Source organism: Hippocampus bargibanti, linkage group LG12, assembly GCF_051943395.1.
Source record: "Hippocampus bargibanti isolate YZ-2025 linkage group LG12, ASM5194339v1, whole genome shotgun sequence".
In the NCBI taxonomy this organism is placed as follows: Eukaryota; Metazoa; Chordata; class Actinopteri; order Syngnathiformes; family Syngnathidae; genus Hippocampus; species Hippocampus bargibanti.
Genome location: NC_142745.1, coordinates 12,466,656 through 12,481,651, shown reverse-complemented (window position 1 = coordinate 12,481,651; position 14,996 = coordinate 12,466,656). Strand labels below are relative to the sequence as shown.

At 40.3% G+C, this 14,996-nt stretch overlaps 1 protein-coding gene across 1 annotated transcript in view; it reads right to left on the bottom strand.

Annotated features, from left to right (window-relative positions):
- Window positions 1-299: 299 nt before the first annotated feature.
- LOC148890508 (A-type voltage-gated potassium channel KCND3-like) overlaps window positions 300-14,996 on the bottom strand; it is a 54,651-nt gene continuing 39,954 nt past the window's right edge. Inside the window, 5 exon segments of the mRNA XM_089011085.1 lie at window positions 300-1,994; window positions 3,164-3,414; window positions 3,504-3,596; window positions 7,528-7,629; window positions 11,700-11,862. Coding sequence (XP_088867211.1) covers window positions 1,772-1,994; window positions 3,164-3,414; window positions 3,504-3,596; window positions 7,528-7,629; window positions 11,700-11,862 — 832 coding nt within the window. The 3' untranslated portion in view covers window positions 300-1,771.

The window sequence follows — 14,996 nt, the reverse complement described above, 5'->3', positions numbered from 1 at the left end:
TGATTTGGAACACGAATAATACTGTCCAGGAAAAGCAGAAAGAATATGGTGATTTATAATAATAATAATAATAATAATAATAATAATAATAAATTTCATTTTTAAGCATCTTTCAAAACTCTCAAGGTCACTTTACAGTCACAGGATGTTTTTCTGTGGGTGAGCAGCGGTAGCCACACGCGCCAGCGTTCACTCAACCCGGAATTAAAATCGATGTCTTTAATGTGTGCATACTTACTATTATTACAATTCTTATAATATGAGTTGTGAGACAAATGAGACAGAAGACAAAAAAAAAATATTGACAATTGCCGCAGATTTTAATAGTCCCAAACCCGTGCCCATATACTCAGACAGGCACACAGACAACAACAGCAGCACAAACATCCAAGCCATGACTTTTTTTTACAGAAATGACAGGCAAGCAGATGTTTATTCACTTTTCTGCATTACGAGTGATAAAAACAATCATGTCGTTTCATATTTGGGTTACTTTCAAGCAGTTACAATATTTTCTCTAACTGAAACACACATATGACTCAAAGTTTCAGAATTTGGCTTGTCGTTTTGACCTGACCAACACATACTTTAAAGGACAACCGACACAATTTTTTTAATCTCCTAACTGACATCAGAAAAACGTTTTATAGCATCGAAAATAACCAAAGCACGCAGGCTGATATTTTTAGTCAAATTCACCATCGCGTTATTTATGTGTTTTCCTTCTAATTTCACCATCAACAGAAAGTTTTCAGACCAAACAAAGTACCCAAAATGCATTGTGGCGCTTTCTCGGTCAGGGGTGTGCCTGACGTGATGTCACGCCAGGAATCGCCACCAACTCGAAAACAAGACTTCCTGAATATTCAGCGCGAGTCTTAAAATGTAAAATATAACTATATGCGGTGGAATCTTTGATAAGTACGCTCAGTCGAAGTCATTTGAAGCCATTTTCCAAATTATGGACACAACTTGTCGGAGACGTCGGTTGTCCTTTAAATAAGTAAGTGCATCCATGGAGTGGATGCACAGATAGTTTAAGAAAATAACATTTTAAATGTTACATAGGGTAGTGTTGAGGCTTCAAGGAAAAGGCCATTTGATCTCACACACACACACACACGCGCACGCGCACACGCACACGCACACGCACACACACACACACACACACACACACACACACACACACACACACACACACACACACACACACACACACACACACACACACACAAATAAATTCATGTAAGCACAATCAACACCGTTTACACCAGGGGTGTCAAAGTAATTTTTTGCCGCGGGCCACATTGTAGTTATGGTTTCCTCTCGAGGGCCGTTATGAATTTGGGGAACCCATTAGAATGTTTAAATCCCTTCAAATATTACATATAGAGCACACAGCAAATTAATGAATAACTCGTTTTCAAATCTGAAGTCAAGAATAATGACTTTTATTATGGTTGACATCCAAAAATATGAAATTTTGGCTCAGATTTTAGCAATCATCATGGAATTTAACAAGTTTGATTTGGTTTCGCGGGCCGAAAAAAATGATGTGGCGGGCCAGATTTGGCCCGCGGGCCTTGACTTTGACACATGTGGTTTAGACAAAACATTCTTTGAACTATTCAACTAGACTTTGTGCAGAGGCTAAACAGCGCCACTGCTGGATTGATACGTGAATTGCACCACAGTGTCTCTGAAAGCCTCCATTGTGAAATGGTCACTCGTGTCCATTACATATTGACAAAAGTCTTGGCGGATAAAAGCGTCACAGGGCCGACACTTTGACGACGTTGACCGAGCTGGTCGTGGTCTGAATGCTGGGCCCCGGGGAGGGGGGAGGCGGCCTGCGATTGTGGGCGCCGCGGAGGTTTTCTGGCGTGGTGGTCAGAGCGGGTGGCGATGGGAGGCTAACGATAGCTGTGGTGATGCGGCCGCCCTTACAGTTCAGCCTCCCGACATCGTCCGCCTTCAGGTTGAGTTTTGAACGACTGCAAGGAAACAAACCACATGATTTTTTTGACATTTAATGTTGCTGCTTGAAGACAAAGGTTTTCTTGTCTAATCTTATCTTATGTATATGCTATCCCTGCTGTTGTAGTCTCATTATACAGTGATACCTCAGCTTACGAACGCTTTACTTGACGAACTTTTCACCTTACGAACATTAAATTCGCGAGCATATAATCTTGGCATACAAACTAGTTTTTGGGAAACACACGGAGGCCACGGTCGCTGGCGGACTAGTTTTCGGCGAAAGAACACCAAACCACACGGCCGAATAGCGCTACGGTGGCTGCCGGCCTACTTTTCCACACCCCCTTTCTCTGAGTGCAAATGTGGTTTGTTATCGAGTGGAGTACTTTTGTTATTATTGGAATGAAAAAGACCCCACCACAGGCTAGTGTTAAGCCAAAGAGGACACAAAACAAAATGTGCTATTGTATTGTAATAAATAAACTGTACAGTATAATAAAGTTGTTTTATTTATCTTTGTGATGGTTTGATGGAATGGAGTGGGAGGAGGTGGCAGGGAAGGAGTAACTGTAGGCATCTTTTTCCAAAAAAGGCCGGTTTCATCAGCATTAAACAGTTGATGAGGAACAAAGCCTTCTTCCACCATCTTGAGGGATGATTCCTTTGTAGGTGCTTTTCTCTGCAATAATTTTACCTTGTTCCTCATCAATTGTGTTCATCAAGTCTACAGATGGCTTGTGCGGGTTATTTGTGGAGCATGAATGATTGGATATTTTAACCTTGCAGTCAACACTATGCCTTTGAACTATCAAAGTTGAAACGAGTCCACGAGTCACTGTTTTCTATCCATTTTATCACTCTCTCTCTGTCATCTGCCTGTCTCTTTAATGTTTAAACCACCTCCCCTCACTGCTGCGTTCTTAACCAATCACGTGGCTTTAACCGAAGACTGGGGGCGGGGAATAGAGGACAAAAACAGTCGGCTGCCATTTTCTTGTTAGGAGAATGGGCTCGTTCGTGAACGACACATCAATCATTGTGGCGCTCCGTGTGAGTCCCAAAAAATAGTTCGTATGCCAAGTTAAAATGTTCATAAATTTAACGTTCATAAACCGAAAAGTTCGTAAGCCAAGGGGTTCGTAAACCGAGGTATCACCGTACTTTGTCGGGTTGTGGATTTCACCTGGTGGAACGCGACGGTCTATCAGCACACTGGATGTGGATAGCGCTGAGCTCCTGCAAGGGGCCCTGTTGGTTGGGCCCAGGTTGCAGGGCAGCAATGGGCAAACTTGTATTCCTCTTGGACCTTCGGCCGCAGCAGGTCGGCGTCGCGGCGTCGCGGCTACTTGTGGATTCTCTTCGTTCGGGGAAGCTCGGCATCACGGCTTCTACGTAGTTCTGCTCATATAATTGCTCATCGATGAACTCGTGAGCCTGGGAGGGAACGCGTTAGCGGAATGTTGAAAACACATAAAATGGGGGTAGCAGGAGTGGAGAAACAAAATGAGAAGTGTTGCACCTACAGTGGTTTTTTCCAGGCAGTGCAGCAGATGGTGGTGTTGACTCTCTAAAAGACATGTTGACTTGGGCAGCTTCTGCTCACTTGGGTTTCTACCCTGATTAAAACAAAATAAAAAAATGTCTTGCTTGACAAAAGGCATTGTTCAGCAAAGATATGATGTAAAATATAACATGTTTCACTTTCTTGCTGTGACATGTCAAGATGAATCACAATCTTGAGTACAGCTTGAAATGGTTGCGGGGTTAAATCTAGTTCATGGTTCACAACAGCCAACATGGGGGTGGCACTGAACTTTAGAATCGCTTCTTCAGAGGCTTTGCTAACTAAAAATAGACACTACAGAATGAAATCACATTCATTCTTAAGAGCTAAGCAAGTGCTAGAATATACTCACTGGAATAACCATGAATAATATGACCTCTGATACTATTTACCATAAAAAATAAGACACGGTTATTGTGCCCATTTGATTGTTGATATAGTTACTAATAATAATAATAATAATAATAATAATAATAATACATTTCAGTTATAGGCGTCTTTCAAAACTCTCGAGGTCACTTTACGGTCACAGGATCAGTTTTTCTGTGGGTGAGCAACGGCAGCCACATTCGCCAGCGTTCACTCAACCCGGACGTTAATAGATAGAAAGCTAGATAGCCAGCTAGTAGATAGTCAACAGATAGCTAGGTAGATAGCTAGCCGCCTAGATAGCTCTATAGCTAATAGCTAGCTAGCTAGATAGCTAAATAGTTAGTTAGCTAATACACTGAATGTCACTATTACATACAGATAGAGCGCTAGCAAGCCAGCTAGCCGATAGCTTATAGATAGCTAACAGATAGCTCGCTAGATAGCTAGCCACCTAGATATCTCTGTAGCTACTAACTAGCTAGATAGATAGATAGATAGATAGATAGATAGATAGATAGATAGATAGATAGATAGATCGCTAATACACTGAATGTCACTATTAAATACAGATAGAAAGCTGGCTAGCTAGCTAACAGATAGCTAATAGATAGCCAACAGATAGCTAGCTAGATAGCTCTCCATCTAGATAGCTCTATAGTTAATAGCGAGATAGTTAGATAGTTAGCTAATACACTGAACGTCACTATTAAATACAGATAGAAAGCGAGCTTGCCAGCTAGTAGATAGCTAATAGATAGTCAACAGATAGCTAGCCACCTAGATAGCTCGATAGCTAATAGCGGGATAGCTAGATAGTTATTTCGCTAATACACTGAATGTCACTATTATGTACAGATAGATAGCGCAGCTTCGTTTCATTCATGCATCGTCCTTTGCTCTTCTTCCATCGCCGTTACGATGTATCTCTTAACAGCAGCACATGGCTTCTATCCCTTCATTTCCTCAAATCCATTTGTGGTCTAATCAAATCGGGACTCGACGCCGGCGCTTGAGCATTACCATATAAATGCCATTTGCAAGTGGCAGATCAGCCGCGAGGCCGCCGGCGAGTCAAATGACGGCGGCGCGGCGGCGGCGGCTGTCAAGTCAGTGGTCATGAAGCGATATGTGACGCTTTTCTCCCTCGGTTAAATTAACTGTTGCCTCCTGGCTTCCTATTAGGAATTTTTTATTTGTTTTGACAGAGTTTATTAGCCACTCGTGTCAGGCTCATTATCATATGAGCTGTCTTCTTGAATAGAATGTCAGTTTCTAACTAAGGCCTTGCATTTCCATTTTGTTGCATTCGTTTTTATTTCTTCCCATTCCTAGACTGAATGTGAAATTTATCTTCAGGATAACTGGCCTCGCCTTTTTCCAAATGAACAAAAAAAAAATATGCGAATGGTAAACAGATGCTCCCCTACTTACGGACATTCAAGTTACGAACACCGGTACATATTGTACTGTAAATACAGTAAAGTCTCGTTATATCGATATTCAAGGGAGTCCGAAAAAATATCGATATAACCGGGACTATCGATATATCCGACCCTGTTTGCATGTAATTTTCTCCGTGCGTGCATAGAAATAGTATCGATATAACTGGGACTATCGTTATATCCGATATCGATATAACGAGACTTTACTGTATGTGTTGATGCAATACAGCTACATATATCAATCTACATTTTATTTACATTATGTACAGTTTTTTTCTGAAACATTTTCGCACATTTACAGTATACACCTCAGTCTTCTGACATTTTACAATGCTTAGAATATCTTTTTTTTATCCTTTCATCCCACCACCCGTATCCCCTTTCAAATTGCTGCTGTGGACTGACAATTTCCCCATTGTGTGAGGATTAAAGGCGTTCTGATTCTGATATGAACATTTTTGTAGTAACACATGTAGTTGTACATGTACATATCTATATTGAGCATATATTTTAATACATGTTTATTTTTCATTACAAACTAATACAAGTTACTTATAAAAGCCTTAAACATACTTACATAAGCCTTAATTCTATACAAAATGTAGTACTGAAGCAACTTACGAACAAATTCACCTGACGACCGACCGTTGGGAATGTATCTCGTTCGTAAGTTGGGGAGCGTCTGTATTTTTAAAACAATGACAACTCACGTGACAACCAAGATTGACAAGTTGTGTCCATAATTTGTAAAATCGCTTCATATGACTTCTACTGAGCATATTTTACAAAGATTCCACCACATATAGCTATATTTTACGTTTTAAGACTTGCGCTGAATATTCCGGAAGTCTTGTTTTTGAGTTGGTGACGAGTCCTCACCCTATGTCACTGAAGGAACGCCCCTAACCGAGAAAGGACATACCTTGCATCACCTCAATGCATTTTGCGGTAAGAGACTGAAAACTTTGTGTTGATCCGTGTTGATGGCGAAATTAAAAGGAAAACACATAAATAACGCGATGGTGAATCGTTGTGTGTTGCACCAAGACTTCTACAGTGTATTTGATGTTCGCTTATAAAACGTCCCAGGAGACAATTTACACGGAGCTTTGTCGCCCTCTTCTGCCTTTTTTTGGGTACTGTGAGTACTAAAGAGTTTGTCAGTACATTTCTCTCCAGATGCATCAAAATGACCGGAATAAATTATTTAATCGATTGCGAACATGTATGCTTTCCTCTTCAGAACTATTTGAATCATATTCGTAACTGGATGAGTAACAAGAAAGCATCTTTTCCGAATCTGAAGCCATTGTTTTGATTCTCCAGCAAGGCAAGACGTCTTGGGGTGACACCGCGAACAAGGGGGCGGGACCTTCTGAAACTCAAAAACAAGACTTCCGAACACGAAGTTTTCAGACCAAACAAAGTACCAAAATGCATTGTGTGTCGCTTTCTCGGTCAGGGGCGTTCCAGACGTGACGTCACGTCAGGCATCGTCATCAACTTGAAAACGAGACTTCCTGAATATTCAGCTCAAGTCTTAAAACGTAAAATATAGCTGTATGCAGTGGAATCTTTGTAAAATACGCTCAGTAGAAGTCATTTGAAGCAATTTTAGAAATTACGGACACAACTTGTCCAGAGATGTCTGTTGTCCTTTAAACATACATTCCAAACAAAATATAGCACTGAAGCAACTTACAAACGGATTCACCTTACGAACGACCATTTGGAACGTATCTCGTTCATAAGTTGGGGAGTGGGGAGTTGGGGAGTCGGGAGTATGTGTATTTCCTATTTCTACTCTTGACATAAAAAATGCCATAAGGGAATTTTGGTGTGTTATTTCCCCAAAACTCAGAAAAAATACCAGGACAACATTGAGGAGTGAACAACAATCTGTCTGTTTTTAATAACGATTTCACAGAACAGTGTCTCTTATTTAGGTCTTTTTTTGTAACAACTTAATTTTCATAATATGCCCACCTCATTCTCGTCACTATGAGGGCTATATGTAGAGTTGCATTTTCAGATGGTGCTGACGACTTTATTCAGGGTTAGCGCATTGCCCTCGTGGTGCAACGTTTGATCCCCCCACCACTAATGTTAATGGGATTTTTCCACTCATCTACTTTATTGTTGTTTGAAGGGTTGAAGTTGATTCCTTACCGTCAGCTCCAGCAGTTCGCTTAGCAGGCCGTTGCGTTTGCTCAGCAGGAAGGCGTTGGCACTGCCGGACTTCGCTAAACGAATACGGGACATTCGAGCTTTCTGGACACAGAAAAAAAAAAACAAGAGCAGCTAGTCAAAAAAATAAAGCAAAACATTTGTATTTTTTTCAGGAAGGATTTCGAAACAGTAACTTTTTTAGTTTTAGACTTCAAGATGATGCTGCGAGTGGCTGACTTTACAGCAGCTCATGTGTTTTGTTTTTGCTGCTGTTAACTGTAAATGTATCCACTGTCAGACAAATAAAGGCTCATCAAATGTAATCCTTTTTTAATGGAAAACTCTTCAAGGCGATAAATAACTAAAAATAATTTGAAAAGTCATAAATAAAATAAAATATCTGTACGACACTGTGCTAACTAGCCACATGCGCCTAATTTTAAAACCAGGGCAGGGGTAAAAATGTTGATAAAGATGATGACAAAAATGTGTCAATACAAAATGTTCTGCCTGTAAAACTGCAATTGTAACTGTCATTTTGAAACCAATGGTCCACAATCCAGAACCAATGCTTGACCTCTTCTACGTTACCATGCGGGAAATCTCTGTCTTCTTCTTACGCCACCAGAATAAAAAAAAATTGAAAGTAGCCCAAGATTTGGGATCCCTTCAAAGTAACCTAACTAACTTATTCGAGTAATCATTAAGATCGTCGATTCTAAAAAAAATGTGTTACTGAAAGCCAAACTTCAAATTCCATATACCGGTAAACCCTAAAACCGAGTACGCTGTATCTACAGTGTATGTTCGCTGTAGGCGTGTCCATATAAAAACATCTCACAGCTGAGCTATGACTTCGAATCCATGGGATGACATCAATCCTCTCAAGTCTGTGGCCTGCATTTGGCACTGTGAAGAGGGTGAAAAACGCATCTGGAATTAAAGGCTTCAAATTCTTTCCCTCCCTCCCTTGCTGTCGAGAGAGCGAGAGAGAGAGAGAGAGAGAGAGAGAGAGAGAGAGAGAGAGAGAGAGAGAGAGAGAGAGAGAGAGAGAGAGAGAGAGAGAGACACAATCACAGTCACAGACAGAGAGACACAGTCTCACAGAGACGTAGACTCACAGAGTCACAGAGAGACACAGAGAGAGAGACAGAGGGACAGAGAGAGAGATACAGACAGAGAGGGAGACAGACATAGTCACAGAGATACACAGAGACGCAGAGTCACAGAGAGAGAGAGAGATACAGAGAGACAGGGAGACAGACAGACACAGAGACGCAGACTCACAGAGTCACAGTCACAGAGAGACAGAAAGACACAGAGAGACAGAGAGAGGCAGAGGGATAGAGAGAGAGAGACAGAGATAGACAGAGAGAAAGAGACAGAAAGAGAGAGACTGAGAGAGAGAGAGAGAGAGAGAGAGAGAGAGAGAGAGAGAGAGAGAGAGAGAGAGAGAGAGAGAGAGAGAGAGAAAGAGAGAGAGAAACAGAGAGACTGAGAATATATCGGAATGAAATTTGCTCAAATGAAGAGGATATTAGGGGAAGCTGTGAAGGATATGAATCTGCCAAAAGTGCTTGTAAAAATGAGCCATCTCCTCAAGCCGGTGCTGCTCTTCACGCGGCCCAATAAACCAGACCTGACATCACTCACAAAGTCGCAGAATTAGTCAGGGAACTTTTGCAGCCTTAGAAAACTACGCCGCCATCTAATTGTCACATTTTCCCACGTCGGTTGTTTAAATGGAGTGTGTCGGTCCGTCTCTGTTGCATTTGGTTAATAAGTTTGACGGTGAGAATGCTACTTTGTCCTCGTCTCAGTTGATCAAAGTTTGCACTTCTGCCTGTAGCGCTGCTGCAAGGTAGCTAACCCTAACTCCTAACTCCTCATGACAAAAAGTTAGCGGACACCAGGGCAGACAGCTCTGAAAAGTTGCCTGCCCGGCCATAAAGTTGCCTGCCCCATTTTTCACAACTTGAAACACAATAAGACGACTAATCGCAAAAAACAACAACATTGTTGTGAAGTATAAAGGATTTTTTTTAATTAAGGAAGTACCTACCACAAATGCTCCCTTACTTAATGTATGGTAAATATCCCTTGCTGAAGATTTTGCTCCAGTTGTCGTTTGTCGTCATGGTGCACAATGCAATGTTTGCTTTGCGTTGTCTGCTAAAAGTCACACAACGCTATAGTCCGTGACTGTAAAGTGTACTTGAGAGTTTTGAAAGGCGCTGAGAAAGAGGAGTCCGCGTGGCTTATAGCGGTTTGCTTGTAACTTTTGCTTTATTGAATAAAACAAACGTTTGATTTGAAGAAGTTGTCGGCCACCGGGGCTGAGACGTTCTGAAAGTTGTACGCCCGACGTAAAGGTTGTACGCCCCGGGCCTCCGGGCAGACGTTCTTTCAAACACTGCCCTCACCCTGAAGAGTGTGAGAGAATAACCCATTCTGATCCGGCAGGAAATCAACTGCGATTGGTCGGGTTCGTGAGCATCTTTTGTTGGTCTATCGTGTCCTGATGACTTTCAAAATGTATATTTCTGAAAATATAGTCGGAAAGTTACAAGACAAGAAAGTCTAACCTTACAAAAATGAAATCGGACTGCTATAAAGAAAGGTTGTCGAATTACGGAAGTCACCATACAAAGTTACGACAGTTAAATTATTCCGCGAATAATGTTACAAGAATCCAATCGCGAAGTGATAATAATAAAGTTTTAATCCGACCAAAAATAAAATAATAAATAAGGCCATATCAAATCATTCAAAAAAAGTTTGAATGTAACAAGAACAACTTCCTAATCTAAAAACAAGGCCGTTAACGCCAGCGACATTCTGAAATACGATCATAATTGAATGCCACTCCTCCACATGTTTAATGGTGCATGTTTTGCCGTCGCTGCCCCGCTGAATGAATGTACCGCAGTCGTTTGCTAATGATCATTGTCTCTTTTTTACCCCTCTATCTGGGAAGCTCAACGAGAAAAAGCTCGTTCATCCGAATGGTCATCAATATTTGCATGGAAAAACAGCTATCAAATGATGGGATGTTATTAACCGAGGCTGAGTCCACGTCATCGGAGTCGCGAAGTCAGAACGATAGCAAATTATTGCATGAGACACAAATATACAGTAAATCTCATGTAGAATAAACGGAACTCAGTTATCATGTTGAAAAGTTTTACAGTCTTTACAGTCACAGGATATTTTTTCTGCGGGTGAGCAGCGGCAGCCACACACGCCAGCGTTCACTCAACCCGGAAGTAAATAGATAGTCAGCTAGCTAGCCAGCCAGTAGATAGCTAGTAGATAGCCAACAGATAGCTACCTAGATAGTCAGCCACCCAGGTAGCTATATAGCTAATAGATAGCTAAATAGATAGAAAGCCTGCTAGCCACCTAGTAGATAGCTAATGGATAGCCAACAGATAGCTACCAGATTGCAAGCCACCTAGATAGCCATGTAGCCAATAGAAAGCTAAGTTGAGATAAAGCTAGCTAGCCAGGTAGTAGAGAGCTAATAGATAGCCAAGATAGCATTTTGTTGCATCTTTTCATAAACTGTAAACTGTAAATTGTTGCAATATGTTCCTCTTTGCTTTCAACATTTAGCTTGTAGCAGACGTGCACATTTTTTAGCATGATGTCCCTGATCCACTGGTGAAAAGGACGCGTGGATCCTCTCCTCTTTATATCTAGAACTGCTTCATACAACAAAGAGGGTGCAGAAAAGTGTTTAAGATTGAATGACTGTGTCACATTATTTGTGATTTAGTCTTTTTGTTGTTGTTTTTACTTCAAGATTGCGCCGCGAGAGTGGCTGCCTTTACAGCTTGCCCTGCATTTTGTTTTTCTACTTCTTCCTTTCCTTTCCTCTTACTTTAATCACTTTGGATTAGCATTGGATTAGCCTTTATTAGTCTCGCAGTGGAGAAATGTACATTTCACAGTCGCAAAGTGATGTGCTGCTTTGAAATGTAAATTTCGCCACTGCGAGACGAATAAAGGCTCATCCAAATGTGCTCCAGCATGATGAGAATGTCCTTGAATAATAACCTTGGAATGAATAACAAAAAAAGAAAAGGTTTCATTAAGTTGCTGAAGAGGATACGTCGTAAAAAAAAGTGTTAATCTTTCCATCCACTTTGATAGAAGATAGAAGGCGTTACCTTCTGGGCACGACGTTTATCTGCCCTCTGGTTCTGGTGGTAGATGCGACTGAAGTTGGAAACAATGACGGGCACGGGCAGGGCGATCACCAGCACGCCACTGAGTGAACAGATCGAGCCAAAGATTTTTCCAGCAATTGTTTTTGGCACCATGTCGCCGTACCTGACAAAGGGGATGACAGGTTGGAATATGTTTCGTTACATACACGTGTTATCGACCTGGTTCTAATAATTTAACGCATTCACTGCCATTCCCGAATTTATTCAGGAATTGAAAATATGACGTAGAGCGCCATTCCCGAATTTGTTGGGGTTTTGTGTGTGGTTTTTTTTCATGCTTGGGTGCCGATAAAGCGCTGGTCAGACCTCTGGCAATGTTTTTTCCCTTCCACAAGGGGGCAGTATTTTCTTTTTTCCCCATGTTAGCACTTTGTTCCAGCTTCAACTGTTGTTAAAGCGCTATATAAACCAATATGTATGTATTGCATTGTATTTTGGACAGCTGCCCTCATTTCAAGCTCTTATAACTCCAGACCAATGTCATTTAGGAATTAACATTTTTATAATGATAGATAAGAGTCTAAGGTTTCTTACGCTGCATTGAATGTTTATTTAGTCCTAAAACTCAATATTTTGTGAGTCCTGGAATTTGAGTGAAAATGACAAAAACCCTGGCACTGGAGTGGACACATTTTTGCACATCGTCTGGCAGTGAATGAGTTAAAGACCGCCATTATTCATTTATTTGCAACATATTTTCTGCGTGGATTCTCAGTAATCTGCAAAAGTGTTTAATTTCTTTGTTTTGTTTCTTCTCTAGTTATATGAATTGATGTTGGAGTTTTACAAGGTTTGACTGTTTGCAAGGCCATGAAGGTCTCTAAACGGAATTGGATGAATGAGTCAAACTCAATCAATCTCAAATTGTTCAAACTCCAATGCAGAACGTGATAAATATTTATTCACATTTACCACAGAGTCATTATGGTGGATATGAAACAGTCCAACCCAGAATTTAAATTAGAGGTGGGCAACTATGTTCCCCAGGGGGCTAAATGAGAAGCAGAAAATATTGTGGAAGGCAAAGCCAGGCACTTAAAATCGATGTTATTTCTATGTTAAAATAAGTAAGTTTAAGTTTACAGAAGCTGGTAAAAATATGTTATTGTTGTTTGACAAAAACAATTTATTCAGTGAATTATGGAAAACAATGATAATTGTGCAACATGTGTAACTCCTTCAGTAACATTAACCCGCAAAGCTTTCTGATTTTGTTCATTTTCTGTGAAGATACCACAATCTGCCAGTAGTAGCGTATTTTCTGGTGTATAAGACACACCCAAAAGCCTTGATTTTCTTCAAAAGGTGACCCTGCGCCTTATACACAGATGAACCTTATATGCGGGGTAATATTGAGCAACAATAGGTTTCGGAACTCCTGTCAGCAGCCAATAACTCCATTTCCCCCCGTTGGAGAAGTATTGCAAAAGCTCAGCTTCTACTGTTGCACCTTATAATGTGCTGTGCCTTATATTTGGAAAACTTTTATACATACAGTGATACCTTGGCTTACAAACTTAATTGGTTCCCAGACAGAGTGTGTAAGGCGAAAAGTGTGTATCCCAAAAATTAATTTCCCATAGGAAACCTTTAAAATGAGAATAATCCGGGTCCCCATAAAACATAATGTTCTACTTTCTAATTTTCTAAGCCTTAAACTACACAAAATATGCCTTATTTTATGTATAATAAATGTGCTATGGTATTATAATTAAATAAATAAACTGACTACTGATTATAATTAAAAAAATAAAACGACTTTATTATACTGTATTTTATAATAAAGTCGTTTGGTTTCATCAGCATTAAACACTTGATGAGGAACGTAACCTTCTTCTTTCACCATCTTGAGGAATGATCCCTTGGAGGTGCTTTCTTGACGATAACTTTTTTGTCATCAATTGTGTTCTGTTTAGCTGGGTTGATAGCTTTTTGCATCAAGTGTACAGATGGCTTGTACGGGTTATTTGTGGAGCCTGACTGATGGGATATTTTAATCTTCCAGTCTACACTCTGCTTTTGAACTATCAAAGTTGAAACAAGTCCAAATGTCACTTTTTTCTATCCAGTTTCTCACCATTTCACTTTTGGTTTTTGTTTCAAGCTCTGTCGTCTCCCTTTCGTGTGTGTGTTTTCTCACTCTCTCTGTCGTCTGCTCGTCTCTTTAATGTTCACCCCCCCCCCCGCCTCACTGCTGCGTTTTTGACCAATCACGTGGCTTTAACCGAAGACTGGAGGCGGTGAATAGAGCACCAAACAGTCGGCCACCATTTTCTTGTTTGGAGAACGGGCTCGTTTGCGTGTGTATGTCTGTATCTCGAAAAATAGTTCATATGTCAAGGTTAAATTTTCATAAATTTAACGTTCGTAAACCGAAAAGTTTGTATGCCAAGGGGTTCGTAAACCAAGGTATCACTGTATATATATATTACATTTGGGAAACTTTTGTCATTCATTGAAGGTGCACCTTATACCCCCTTGCACCTTATACACCGGAAAATATGGTATATATAAAGAATAATTCCTGTACTATAATACCACGATACATATAAATATCTTAACCTAAGGTATTACCTAGGTAGCTTTACTTAGCTTTACTAGTAGCTTTACTTTTCTTCACTTGGTGGGGTTGTGATTCTACACTGTCATGGTATAAGGCGCACCCAAAAGCCTTGATTGCATCAATTTATATTTGGAAAACTTTTTTAATTCATTGTGACAAAAAATAAGAAAAAGATGAAATCTTAATGTTGGGAGGGGAAAACAATTTTAGAAAATGTATATTTTGTCTTTGTTAGGAATGCGGAAAGAATAATCTGCACCAAACAGATAATATGATAAAAATAACGTCAAATGACAGAAAAGAAGCCCGACATACATTCTTCTTGACACGAAGAAAGCAAACTTTGTTTCAACAACAGTGATCATCAACTATCAAAATCACAAGGGCACCCAAAGGACGAATTGTTTGTGGTGGTGTTTCCTTGACAGGTGTAAAGAGTTCACACTGTCATTTGTCACTTTTATTTATTTCACCACCAAGATTGATGAATTCAACAGCATGTGAAAATCAGCTGTAAACAAATAAAGAAGCAGAGTTACTGGACCTGCAAGTAATCAATCACACACACAGGGTTGGCAGGGTTCACACGAGATAGTTAGTTAGTTTAGTTATTTGGGCACAAATAATTCATCAGCTGGCCGATATTAACTCATTCACTGCCATTCCCGAATTTG